This window comes from Aquila chrysaetos, chromosome 21 (genome assembly GCF_900496995.4).
Source record: "Aquila chrysaetos chrysaetos chromosome 21, bAquChr1.4, whole genome shotgun sequence".
Lineage (NCBI taxonomy): Eukaryota > Metazoa > Chordata > Aves > Accipitriformes > Accipitridae > Aquila > Aquila chrysaetos.
In genome coordinates, this window is record NC_044024.1 from 6,636,021 (window position 1) to 6,649,681 (window position 13,661).

Genomic DNA, 13,661 nt, shown 5'->3' on the forward strand with positions numbered 1-13,661 from the left:
AGATGGTCTTAAAATGAGTTTCAAATTTATTTTGAGTAGAAAAAAATATATTCAGACCTTTCATTCGTGTTGATCATTCTCTGTACTTTAGTTGATTGATTAATCCTTATTTGATGGATCCTTCCTGCAGAATTTTTGCAGTCTATCTGTTCTGGGATGCTAGAAGTGTGAGAGAACGACTGGATGCCCCAACATTTGGGGTCGGGAAATACAGTTTCAAATAGTGAAGAGCTGCGATTTATTTTCTGCAGTGGGACTATTAGTACTAATTAGTTATAAAATACAACAGTAATGCTTTTTGTGTGTTAAAAATTGACTATGGCAAATATAGTTCTTATCATGTAAAAGGAGAACATGCCACAAAAATTCATGAATGCTGGATGAAACAGATAGATATATGTTGTGATTTCCCTATAAATAGGTTTTGTCCTGATTTGTGCCACTATTTGCTGTATAAAGAATTTTGAAGAAGCCAGTGGTGAATTCTGAGGAACTGAATGTATTGCAGCATTGGGGAGAAGTGATGGTGGGGGGTAGCTTTGTGTATCCAAGGGTCCGTAGTATGCCTCAAGTGATAAAATTTGCTATCAGCATAGTTCTTCAATAAAATTAGGTAATGCGTATGATTCTACTTGGAAATTAGGATGAATCTCATCTTTTTTCACACTTAAGTTCTTGTATGCAATAAAGGGTTACTGGAAAATAAGACTGTGTGTGGAATAATTGTTCAAATAATGGCAGCACTGCTAGCAGTTCTACAGAGCTGAGTCTGAGGGCTAAATACAGATAGCTTAAATAATAATCTGTTTCTTGGTGAAATAAACTGGCAAATAAGATGATGTTGCTGTCTGCCTAATGAATCTATAAGCATGGACTGCAAGCAGTACAGTTCTTTTAACCTTTAAAATCAGCTCTGCAGAGTTAAAAAAAAATTAAAACTACAATGACATGCAATTATTAAATGCAAATGCTTTGCATTAAACATTATAAACTTAAGTGAGGGAAAACTTACATTATAATGTGAAATGGTGATTTACGTTTCTGAGAGGAGTGATGTTCCTGCATGAGTTCATCTTAAACAAAATCCACAGTCCTTTAGTCTGTCCTTGAAGGAATCTTGGTGCTTAAAGTATGGTCTAGCTAAACATACAAGTTACTGGAGAATTTTTCAAGCTTATGCAGTGAATATTATGAAATTTCCTGTTAATATACTTTGCCTAGACTATCTTTGGGAACTATTGACTACGTGTTGCAAGGTTTTTGTCTTCACTTGATGATCAACGTTAAATCTTAAATTTTTCTTAGTAAGCAAAAATATTTTACTGAAGCAGTAGAAGCTTTCACAATGAACTTTCAATTCTTTCCCAAAAAGTAGTTGAATGGTGGTGACCTCTCTTATATATACTGCTATTGAAATGTAGCTGCCTCAAGTACCATAATTTTGTAGATGAGTAAGGAAAGCATGGCTACCATTGCATGTCTAACTGCTGAAAATTTTAACAGATTGCTTTACTGCCACCGTATGCACTGCAGCATGGGAAACTTAACAGAACCGGGGATACGTTTGCCAAAATGTACTAACAATTTAAAAAATATAAACTAAAAAATTCCAAAACGTCCTCATACATGAATGTGCACTTTGAACTTAAGTCAGCACTGGTATGGATGTTTTATACATATGCAAAATGTTTTTCCTCATGGAAAAAGAGCTCGTATCAAAGTTTGTGTGCTTCAGTATGTCCTTCTTGCAATTGAATCACAGCATTTGAATGGAATAATTTAAGTTTTTTCAGAAATATCAATGACCTTTCTGTAGTGTGTTACCCTAATTTAGCTTTTAAATAGCTAGCATCTTAACTGTTTTAAAAATTATAAAAAATAGAGCTCAGTTTTAAAATGTTGATTGGGATCTTACAATAAAGCAAAAGCTCATTTTCACTGTTAATTTTGTCTTTTGTTTAGTTAAACTACTACTCTGCCTAGTTGAATTCAAGCCCTAACCAATTTTTACTGCATCATGAATTGTCAAACTCTCTTTTCTTGAGGCCATCTTCAGGCGTGTCTTCCATGAAAATGCTGATCGCATTCAAAATGATCTTTCTTAAAATTCTCTTTTTTCTTTGGTCACAGATAATTGTTCATCTGTCTTCCTTTTTTATACTGCAAATACTTGGGCCTTTTCTTCTGCTTAGAGCTCATGAAACACACTTAACAGTTGATGTGACTTTTCTCCCAGTTCATTTCATGTTTATTTTAGTTAGGCTTTTGAGCTCTCTCCACTCACATGAAAATACCACTCTCATTTGCTGATGTTGTCTTAACCAAATTATTTTTAAATTTGGTGCTTCATTTTCTCTGGCTTGTGTGCCACCTGCAGCATGTTGACCATGCTTTTCTGAAACACTGTACTGTCTTCAAAGTTCTGAGTGAGAAAGAAACCTTGATTTTCAATGGATGAAAAAAAGCTTTCCTTTCCCTTGGGGGATGAAGTATAGAAGGTAATAAGATGGATGCTTTAATGTGAAGTTATTATCTGTGCTTCTGATTCCTTCTCTCACTTGAAGAGAAAGAATGTTGACCATCAAAATTGTACTTGGGAAATGGTGAAGACTCAGAATTCTGTTTCAGAACTGAGCTTGGTGACATCTCATACCTTATTGAATGAGTTGAACATTGGTGACAGAAGAAGGCAGTAAATTAGGAAAAGAGATTGTCTGGTGATGACAGTCCACCTTGTGCTTCTAGAGGAAGCTTCATCAGGAAGAGAAGAGGTGACTGTGAAAGACTTGCAGGGACTTCTGTCTTCTGAAAGACTACGTAAAAGAATAATGGAAGAGATAAGAGTAGAAAATGAAGCAAGTAGGAGCTGAACAGATACAGTCAAATTCAGATCTTGGAACAAAATCATACTGTCTCAGGCTCTTAATCAGATAGAAGTGATTATTCAATAAACTGGCTGCTATCAGAATGCAGCAAATAGCTGACAAGGAAAGGCCTACAGTATTTAAGAGGTCCATAATCCTGGTGTGCACAGGAACATGGTCATTTGTGCAAAGTGATGGAACAGGGCAGAGATGTGCTGCCTTTCTGCAGTTTCTTCCGTTTAAAGTCAACTTCTTGTTCCTGAATATGCAGAGATGCTGTTCCATGGTAAAAAAAGAGAAGATGTCATTCTGAAAACCACTGTTTAATTATCCATGTAATTAAAAGCATCCATACTGAGCAGTTGAAGAAAAATGCCACATGAGATTTTTTGAAATGCAAGTTAGATTTATAACTGTAGGCTATGTTTTTGATTATGAAAACTTAATTAAATTAAGTGATGACATCATCTAAATAGATCAAAAGCTCCATAATAAATGAAGTTGTTACATGTACAAGGAAGTCAGTATGCCATTAGTTTTTTCTGTAGTTTTCTCAGTGTCATATATAAAATATCTGACCTGATAATTTTAACAAAATGGCATATCTCTTAATCTTTCAAGATGTAGATGTCAAGCTAGGTATTTAGTTATTTGTTTGTAAATGTGTAAAATACTAATGATTCAGCAGTGGAACATAAGAATTTAAAAATATTTCTGCTACAGTAGAACTACTGTTTTCCTGTTGAGAAGCTGTAACTCTTAAACGGTTTGATAAAGTAATAAAAGACTGTAACTACAACTAATGATTAAACACTGAAAAATTTGTGTGATGCTACATCCTACTAAGTACTTTGTTGTGTTTATTTATGTGTTATTATTATCTTTTTTACACAATAACCTCTCTTGGCTGACCACTGCATGCAGATAGTCGGAAGTAAAGTTCCGGTGAGTATGAACATGATAGTTTTGTTTTTTCTTATGAATACACTTCCATTTTTAGAGATTAGGCTGGAATATTTTGGAGTTTTAAATCCAAGATAAAAGTTCAGTGGGCATAACTGAATCCTTGTTTTATCAAAATAATTATCAACTATATCAGTCATGTTTCTCTTACCAGTATATGATCATTGATTGCGCTTTTGAGGGATCTGTTTTTAAGTTTTCAGGAATCTATTTCCAAGTACTTCAGACTCACAGAGAACTCATCTGTTCATTTTGAGCAACAAATATAATTTAGGCTTGTCTCACTTTTTATTGAAGGCAAACACTCAAAACTTAGAGTATTTGGCTTACTTAATTCTGTTTAGACATGGATTTTTTTTCATGTCCTAATTGTTAGTATTCATAGTTTGTCATGGAAATGTCAGCTGCTAGATATCAGTGTGAGAATAAGATTAATATAGAGGATTCAGAAGGTCAACTAATAGCCATAAGATGAGATCGCTCACAGCATAAATTTTCTCTTATTAAGTGCTCAGCTACATTTTACATTGTTGTGGTTGAATTTAGTGATTTTTTTTTTTCTTTTTCTTTTGAAACAAGTATTTGGGACTCAATTCATTGAGCAAATCCACAAATTCAAATTCAGCAAATTTTTGTTTTCTTGAAAAGAGGATTTTGGGGGGAATAATTACAGATACATTTTAAATGATGGCTGAAAGCAAATATGTTCTTTTTAATTATGGATGGACTTTATTTTTGATTGCAGCCAAAACAGGCTTTTCAGGTACTGCAAGGTTTTCTACTTGGGTCATATTCAGTACTTGTATTTTGTAGTAAGAATAATAAAGAAAAACCTGTGACTTAAAACTGTCTAATCATTACCTCAGATGTACTTAAATATCTAAGGATATAGTGCATAGAGATAAAGAAATTGCTGTTGGCTTTGTTTTATTCAGAGTGATCTTTAAACAGACTTTTCTGTCTGTATTCACCAGTACTTTTTAGTTTTGTCACAGTACTGGTTCTTATGCTGATTGAGAAAATACATAAGCACAATGATGGTGTTTAAAGGTATTTGATTTCTGAGGGGAGAAATTGTTAATTCTCCAGTTCAGTACGTTAAAACCAGTTTTGAATAATTCCTGCTGCTATGTAATTTCCTGAACAGCTGCTTTGTGAAGAGATGATTTTATAAAGGAAACTGGTATATGCAGAATGGGTAGTGGAGAAACTCTATACCTGTTTTCTTCCCCATGCCTTTTAATTCAGGGTCTGATGGAGAGCAAGAATAGTTATGCATGACAAGCATGTTTTTGCACAGGTAACTTGCAAAATAGTAAAATAAGAAATACCGATCTTAGAGTATGGCTTCTGTATATTATTGCTTAAAGAATGCATGCATCATGGTGTGCTGCTTCTCAGTATATGTTGTCATAGGATTCATCCTTTGCGAGTTGTTTGCATCTGCTGGCGTATGTAGCTATTTTCCTGAAGAGTTACGGGTTTACTGTGGTTAGAGAGGAGAAGAATTTTGGGCTGTTGATGCTAGTACTGTTGGGTTGTAGTGACAATTGCAGAGAAGAGGTTTGCCTGTTAATGAGGAGTTTAGAGCTTTACCTTACTTCAGTTTTACTTGGGATCTCAAGCACTGGTGCCCACTTGTCATTTTAGCTGCCTGCTAAGTAACCTTTCCTTGCTTTTATAGACAGTGATAATTGCATTGAAATGGCAGCTGTGCATCTTTTGTTATATCTGTAAGGCATTAATGTAGATGGCTGAAGTAGGATTAGCTTGTTAGTTCTGTTTTTAATGGGTTGAATTAATGTGTTTGGCAAATACCCACAGGGTGAAGTGGATATGAACTGTGTAAACTTCCAATTTCTAGTTCAGGAGCTGATAGTGTTTCCTCATAGCTTGAACAAGGATACTGCTTTTCCAAGTCAAATGTGTGACAACTAGAGTGTGTGGTTTAAAAATATAAGTGAAAACACTTTTATTGCTTTCCTAAAAACAAATAAACAAACCGCACCCACCTCCCCAAACAAGTTGTCTTATCTGACTTTGTTATTATACTCTAATTAAAATATAGTGGGTTTCTTTGCTTGAGATAGAAACAGAATTGCATTAATAGAGAGTATGAAAAAACTCTGCAGTTAGTCATTGGCAAGGGGGAAAGTGTAAGTTATTACTTCCACTTCGTTAGTAATTATGCTGGTACCAGTTGCTTGTTTCTGTCTAAAGAGTGATTTATTTACTAAATTATGGAACAGGTGTAGTGAATTGGATAGAAGCAACCACCAATGGTAGTGTGAGATTTCTATTCAATGTACTGGCTGCCAACATCCTCACTGAAGTAAACACTGTCTCATGGAAGCAATATACTTATAACTTCTTCAGCTGAACCCAGCTTTAGCTTGAGTCCTGATGAGGTCTGAATTGTGCCTCAAAGAGGAGTAGTTTGTGCAGGTTCTTCTGATCTTGTATTTTAACTGTTATAGCCCATCCATTTGGTTCGGGTGTGTTCCACAGTTCTTTACCACCAAGTAGATAGAATATCTTCTTATTTCCTCATGGAGGGCAAAATGCTTTTGCTTTCCCATTTTGTTAGATAATGGTTCTCAAGCTTCTTTACAGGCTTCTGGTGGCACATCTGAGTAGTGTATGAAGCTGGACGTTTGCTAAGTCCTGGGTGAGGAATTTCTTTGTCTAGCTAATAACTTTGAAATCCTCTGGAGTCAGACAAACTGAAATAGACATCTCTAAAATATTTAATTGTTGCCTGGTTTTCTAAATACTTAAAAAAAAAAAAGTTTGTGTAGAGAGAAAACTGTGCTTAAGTTTATTTTTCACTATATCCTGCACTGTATCCTGTTTGTCCTGTCTCTCGGTCATTATTGTTCCTTAAACCCTGAAATGTGTCCTACACACAAATTTGAATTGATTAATTATATCTACCCCCTTCATGGGAAAGCAAACTAGGTTTTCTTTTATATACTTTTTGTGAGTATATAAACTCCTTTTCCAGGAGTTCCCTTAAACTTAGTTTTTCCCTAAACTTCTTTGCTTCTAACTTCCTTAGAGAAGGACTTTTGAATGTGTGGTCCAGGCTTTCATTTCAGTTGTCATGAATGAGTAATTCTGTGCCTTAATTGTAACACTGTGAAGGTGACTGGTCATGAAGTAATTTCTAAGATTTTCGATTTTATGCATTGACTTAATCTCTGAAAGTTCTGGTGTGGGACCTAACCCTCTGAGTTTTTGTACTTCGCTTTTGCCTTTTGTCTTTATTAGATGCTCTCACATAAAGCATACCTTTCCCAGAGACTTTGTACTTCAAAGTAAATGAGAAATGTATATATTAAAACCTGATCCATGTAAAGGCATAGCATTACTTAAAAATAGTATTCCAGTTAAACTCTCTTTGAATAGGGAAATAAGAGAAATAGCACCTGGTTGTAGCACTCCAATTAGCATGGGTAGACGGTAAGAGTGGATTGAGACTGAAAACTTGATTGTAGAAAATAACAGAAAGTAATCCTGCTAAGCTGAGAATTCTCTAGCATGAACTGGAGTATTTGGGTGAAAGGTTTTGGGAATGGATTTTCATGAGCCATCTTCAGTGATCATCTGTTTTTAAGAGGGGGAAAAAAGGAAGAGGAGATGCTACATAACTACATATTGCTATGTAGTTAAAGGTGCTTAGACATAGAAACAATGAAGAAGTGTGTCTGTCATGTAAGGCATGGTGAAGAAGCTTAGGAGATCATGCTGCCCATTTCTCTAACTTTTAACCTATTTTAAGTGTTTTTGAGGGAGTCACAGGTCTTCTGAAAACGAGGGGCTAGACAGAGGGCCTCACTAAGACGAGGCAGCAAGAGCACACCTTTGTTTGAATACGAAAGAAAATGTAGCAAAGACCTTAAAGGCCTCATCTGAACAGGAATCTCCTTTGGAGCTTGCAGCAGACTACAGGGGAAGGGCTAACCACAGGAAATAATCTTTTTTGGGAAAAAAAAAAAATCTTGCTTTCTAGAGTGCTTTTCAGGGGCTAGCTTAACATGTAATGGCTTTTGAAGTTGCAGTTACCTCATCTCTTTATGTATTTTGTGGCTTACAGCAGTGCTTCTGTTCTCTTTTACTCTGAGGGTTTGGGGAATGGCTGTTGTCTGAAATGACAAAAACTGTATATGTGTGTGTGTATATATATACATATATATATATATATATATATATATAAAAAATGTTTTGTTTCCGTCCAATGGAATGAATGGCATAAAGCTGTTCCTGTTTTCTAGTTCTTTACCTTAGGGTCTTTCAGAGTGATGACTTTTCTAAACCATGATGATTTTTCACATGTAGGGCTAATATACTTGTCTGATTTAAAGTCAGTTCCTACTCTTATAAAGATAACCTCCACCCATTTATTTCTTTTTCTTTTGGTGGAAGAACATCTCTTTGTTTAGAAGGTTGATAGTGACAGATTGTAGATCCTTTATATCCTATTTACTCATCTTTGTCTGTCTTGGTCCTTTGATGTATAACTGGCATGCGTTGTCCAGCTAAAGGTGCTATGCATGTCAGCAAGAAACATCTTCAAAGTTGACATAGTCCAGAGAACGCTGTTGTCTTAATGCCTTCACAATCTGTGTCACATTTTTGTTTTGTTGAGGTGAGGACAAACAATCTGAAAGTATATTGTGAACAATTCCATAGTTCTGTTATATGTATTAATACTGGAATGTATGTAGGTCAAAATCATTACCTTAAATGTAGACAACTCATTTTGTCATCAGCCATACTTAGTGTCATTTTTGGAAAATGAATGGTAAGAATTTGAATAGAGCAGAAACTTCATAAAAAGTGTAGCTTTTTGAAAGAGAGACAATTAGAAGATTAGAGTAGTTGCAGAAGTTCCTGATACAATTAAAACCAAATACATAAATCCTATTCTAGGTCAGGGACTTTTCATATTGCCTTTACAACCATGACACATCTTTATCAGGTTCTCTTCAATAGACCATTTAGAGCTAAGGAGCTTTAGGAACTGCATAGTAATCATAACCACTCTTCTGAGATAAGCCTACTTTTCTGCAACATGTCAGAGCTGTATAAAAGATTAGTTGCATTGCTTGGTAAAATGTTTTGTATATTGTTCATGGTTTTGAATACTACAGTTCTAAAAACTGATTATCAGGTATTTTTAATACTGAAATACCTTGTAGGTAGTTATTCTTCTGTAATGCTGCTTCCATAGGGAGATGAGCTCTTTGTCAAATCTTCCGTATGACTCTTTTGTAGCAAACAAGATCCTCTAGAGATCGCTATTAGTGGCGAAACATGGAATTATGGTGCAGCAAGAAATCATTGAGTCATGCAGTTGCATGGTTTTAAAAACATTGATGTAACAGTTGGTGGATACCAGCTCCTTTTCATTTTCAATGCCTTATCTTCTTCCTCCCTTTTGTAGAAGAATTAATTTGAGTGTCAGTATATGTCTATAGTGATAATGCACAGCTTTTTTTAAAACAGAAGACAGGTACAGTGGGAATGATCAGACAAGCTTAGTAACAAGCGTGGGGGTTTTTATGTCTCTGTTTATGGTTGTTTCTACTACAGTATTATGAAGTAGATGTTAAATGAGAGTGTGTAGCAGTTAAACATGTTAATACAACTGGATGATGGAATCAAATTTTTATATCCAAGATGTACTACATGCACTTTACTCAAAGAAGTGAAGAAGATTCCAGAAAAATGTTTACCCTTGTGATGCAAAACCTAAACTATTAAACATTTATGACAAATCAAAGTCAAGTCAGGTGTCTTTAAGAGTTGTACAGGGAAAATGGTGATTTTAAAATTCACGCAGAACTTGGTCTTGCATGTTATCATCTAATTGCTATTATGATCAATGTCATGTTAAGCAGCATTCTGTCTTCTGTGATAGGGTGGACTGAAAAACAGCAAGCATGAATGCACACTGTCCTCACAAGAATATATTCATGAATTGCGATCTGGAATTTCAGAGGAAAAGCTTCTTAATTGTCTAGAGTCTTTGAGAGTGTCTCTAACTAGCAATCCAGTCAGGTGAGTAATAATTTCTGCTGTAGTTTTCATCATGCTGGGTTTGCTTAGCAATAAAAAATTGTGGGGTTGTTTTTTTGAAACCAGAGAAATTATGCTAATACTTGTTGGCACGAGGAAGTAGTTCTCAGCACACTGGAAAAGGATAAGCGAAGTGTTTGCAACTGTCTGCAATATCTTCTCACCTTTCAGTGGTTCTCAACAACTTCTAGTTGTTGGTACTAAGCATTTGTCTTAATGGTTGATCAGGTCTACCTGGGAAGTGAGACTTAAAGTAGCATTTATGAAGAGATGTACAAGCAATATTGGAGACATAACTTTGCAAGTTTTACATTTGATTAAGAAATAGTTAAAAGCATTTTTCTTCCTTTTTCTAGCTGGGTTAACAATTTTGGACATGAAGGTCTTGGACTTCTCTTGGATGTATTGGAAAAGCTTCTGGACAAGAAACAGTAAGGACTTGGATCTTTTGAAGGGAGGGGTGAGGGAGCTTGTGAAGATTGATCGTGCTTATGTTGTTTTCCTCCTCCCTTTCAAGGCAAGAAAGTATTGATAAGAAGAATCAACATAAACTTATCCAGTGCCTCAAAGCATTTATGAACAATAAAGTAAGAAATATTTTAATTTCAGATACTTCTAGCATGATTTGTTTTTTGTTGACTTGAAGATCTATGTAGCATGTTGAATCTCAGAAAAGGAAGGAAAGCTTGTATATCAAGTGTCAGCTGACTTTGGAAATGTGGGTCGTAAACTTTGTGTAAGTTTTCATTTGTTAACCTTCTGAATATGCATTTTGTCTTAGTTTTGTTAAATATAACTGATTTTTGGAAGTAAAATATTTGGCAAACAGGACGATAGTATGGATTCAAGATAAGTGAATTAGGAAATTAATTGCTTGTGAAGTTGAAAGGAAAATATTGCTTTCTAAAATCTGATTTGAATGCATGCTTGGTTTTGTTAATGTAATGTACTTTTCACCCGATTTTAAATTGAGTATGATTTAATATCCTTTTAGCTACAGTTTTTAAGTTGGTAGGTAGTGGGTAAAGGGTAAAGCTTTGGTCTGGTTTAAGTCGTATCTAACTTGTTTCTAACATGGGTTACTCATGTTCACGAAGTGAGTACTGCTTCTAGAAGCTGATGTGTTAAACTTGTAATTTTTCTTTATTCATAGCAAAATCTGAAGTGTTGTTATGATGATTGATTCCACCCCCCCACCCCCCCAATAAATATAACTGTGCGTTAACATTACTTTTAACTCCTGTTAGTCAGTTTAGTAAAATCTTACTCACAGAACAGCCTATCTGATGAAGTGGGAAAAGTAAACTTAAATGGTCACATGCTTCCCCACTGCTATTCCTACACTTAGTTTGTAACTTCAGACAATTAGATATCTGATTTACCGACTATCCTGTAGTTAATGAAAATGAAAAAGAAAAATAATGCTACTTTTAAATAAATGCCAGTGTGTAAGTTTTTTGATTTAGCTGTACAAAAAGTGAAATAGAATATACGATAAATAAAAGATAGTTGTTTCAAAAAAGAATTTCAATGTCTATTGGTCATTTGTGTGGAAAATATTATTTTGACTTGCCAGGAGCTGTTAAAATTACAGGAAAAAAAAGGAATGAATTTTTCATACTGTTACAGCGTTTCAGATATAGATAGAAAATAAAAACTGGTTTGATTTTTGGTGGATACCAGATTTTACAAAATAAGTATATTCCTTACGAGTTCACTCACTTCCTTAGGAGAAAGCCTCAAATGTAAGACTGGGAAGACTGACTTGTGTCCCCAAGCGATAATAGCCAGAAGGTTTTAGTTGAGTGTTGCCAAACTTCATATGGGGCAGGGGGGTGTGAGGATTCCTAAGGATCTGAAGCCCAAAGATGATGATGAGTATTTGAGGCAATTACAATCTTTTCACAGTAAGCTTTTTGTTTCTTTAAGTATGGATTGCACAGGATTCTAGGAGATGAAAGAAGTCTCTTGCTGTTATCGAGAGCAATTGATCCAAAGCAGCCCCACATGATGACCGAAACAGTGAAAATACTTTCTGCTCTCTGCATTGTTGGAGAGGATAATATGTAAGTAAAATATGGAAACAAAAAGGTTTTTTTGAATGCTCATGAGTTGTCAGTTTGGATACAGGTGAGAAAACTTGTCAGTGAAACAAAAGTAACCCGTTAAGTCTTTACTTTCTTGACGTAGTTTAAATGAAAAGAGACTTTCACCTGTTCTGATGCATTAATCCAATATTAAATCCAGACAAAAGTAAGTGAGCAGAGATCTACAAACTGTGGCTTAAGTGGAAGGTCTGAAAGGACTATGATTGCTTACTGTAGAGAAGAGAAGACTTCATGAACCATAACTGTTCATAAATGGCTGCTGAAAAAAGAATATTTAAGTTATGTATGATCAGGAATTGTGAACTGTTATTTGCCACAAGGAAAGCTGTCAGTTTTAATGACAATTTAGAAAAATGTGTGTTAGCATGGGGTACTACTGAGCCTATTATTCTGGGGAGGATTGAGATTGGGACGTCTCCCCTGAGGATGGAAGATGAACTTATATCTGAAAATTACTGATTTGACACCACATGTGAAGATTTTTCATTAGTTTAGATGATAATATTAATACTATAGATATAAATATATGTATGGATTTTATTAAAATATCACCTCTACCTAAGCATAACGAATTTGACAGGGGCAAAAAGTTTACATTTATAGCTGAAGTTTTGAATAGTTTAAGTTATGGACTTATGTAGCACATGTCCATGAGCTTTTTAAAACAAAGAGAATCAGTTAGCAGATGTTTGCTTTGAATTATTGAGTGTCTTAGTTTACTGAAGGTTAAAAATGGCAAACTTCATGTCTTGTATGCAATAAATAGATAAAACCAACTTGATTTCTGAAAAGACAATATATTAGAATTCCCAGATGTCAAACACGTCAGCTAGTACCTACTGCACAGTCTTGAAAGGTTGTGTTTTTTTCTTCTTTTCCCCTCATTGGTTGTTTCTTAGCTGAATGTCACAATAATTTAGAGATTTATTAACTTTTTTTTTAATTCAACATTAATCTTGTAGATATTTTAACATGTGGTTCTTGGTTTATTTTCAACTTTATATAGATAAGTGTAGATAAATACATTCAGATTCTCTGTTGGTGCACTGAAGTCTTGAGTTGTGTCAATAGTGGGCTAAGTATCTTTAAAATGAGAAAGTTGACTGTGGTACGCTTTTTGACAGTTTACCTCTTTCTTAGTCTGGACAAGCTTTTAGGTGCTATAACAACTGCTGCTGAAAGGCACAATAGGGAACGTTTTTCTCAGATTGTTGAAGGACTGGAAAACCATGAATTCTTACAACTGCAGGTGGGTTTACTTTTTTATAAGCTTATTAATACTTCAGAAATAATCTAAAATGCTAGAAGACTGTGTATTATTTCATGATCTTTAAATTATTTACCAGTGAAATCTTTTAGTGCTATTACTCCAGTGTTCAGTAAAAGAGGAAAAATAAAGAGAAATGGCCTGCTGATACTAGATTTTCTGATTAACGGTGTGAAACCAAGAAACTGACTTCCTTGTCCCACATACAGGATTAAAAAGTCTTGACCTTAATAAAAAGAGAGTAATTAGGGATATTCCTGTTCTTGGATGCCAGATGTAATGCTCAGGTAATAAGTCTGTGAAAGCATTGTGTTATCTTTGTCACTGCTTAATCTTCTTGACTGGGAATGTTGTGTGGTTTAATGGACCAATAAAAAT

The 13,661-nt window shown here is 34.8% G+C and overlaps 1 protein-coding gene across 6 annotated transcripts in view; it reads left to right on the plus strand.

The window, feature by feature from the left end:
* DIAPH2 (diaphanous related formin 2) overlaps positions 1-13,661 on the plus strand; it is a 266,541-nt gene that overhangs the window by 28,344 nt on the left and 224,536 nt on the right. For 4 of the 6 annotated variants that reach the window (XM_029996684.2, XM_029996680.2, XM_029996683.2 and 1 more), the window contains 6 exons: positions 3,789-3,809; positions 9,751-9,890; positions 10,265-10,339; positions 10,426-10,495; positions 11,838-11,974; positions 13,157-13,265. In XM_029996684.2, coding sequence (XP_029852544.1) covers positions 3,789-3,809; positions 9,751-9,890; positions 10,265-10,339; positions 10,426-10,495; positions 11,838-11,974; positions 13,157-13,265 — 552 coding nt within the window. Of the gene's footprint in view, positions 1-3,788; positions 3,810-9,750; positions 9,891-10,264; positions 10,340-10,425; positions 10,496-11,837; positions 11,975-13,156; positions 13,270-13,661 lie in introns of all 6 variants that reach the window. The other 2 variants (XM_029996681.2, XM_029996682.2) reach the window with 2 other exon arrangements.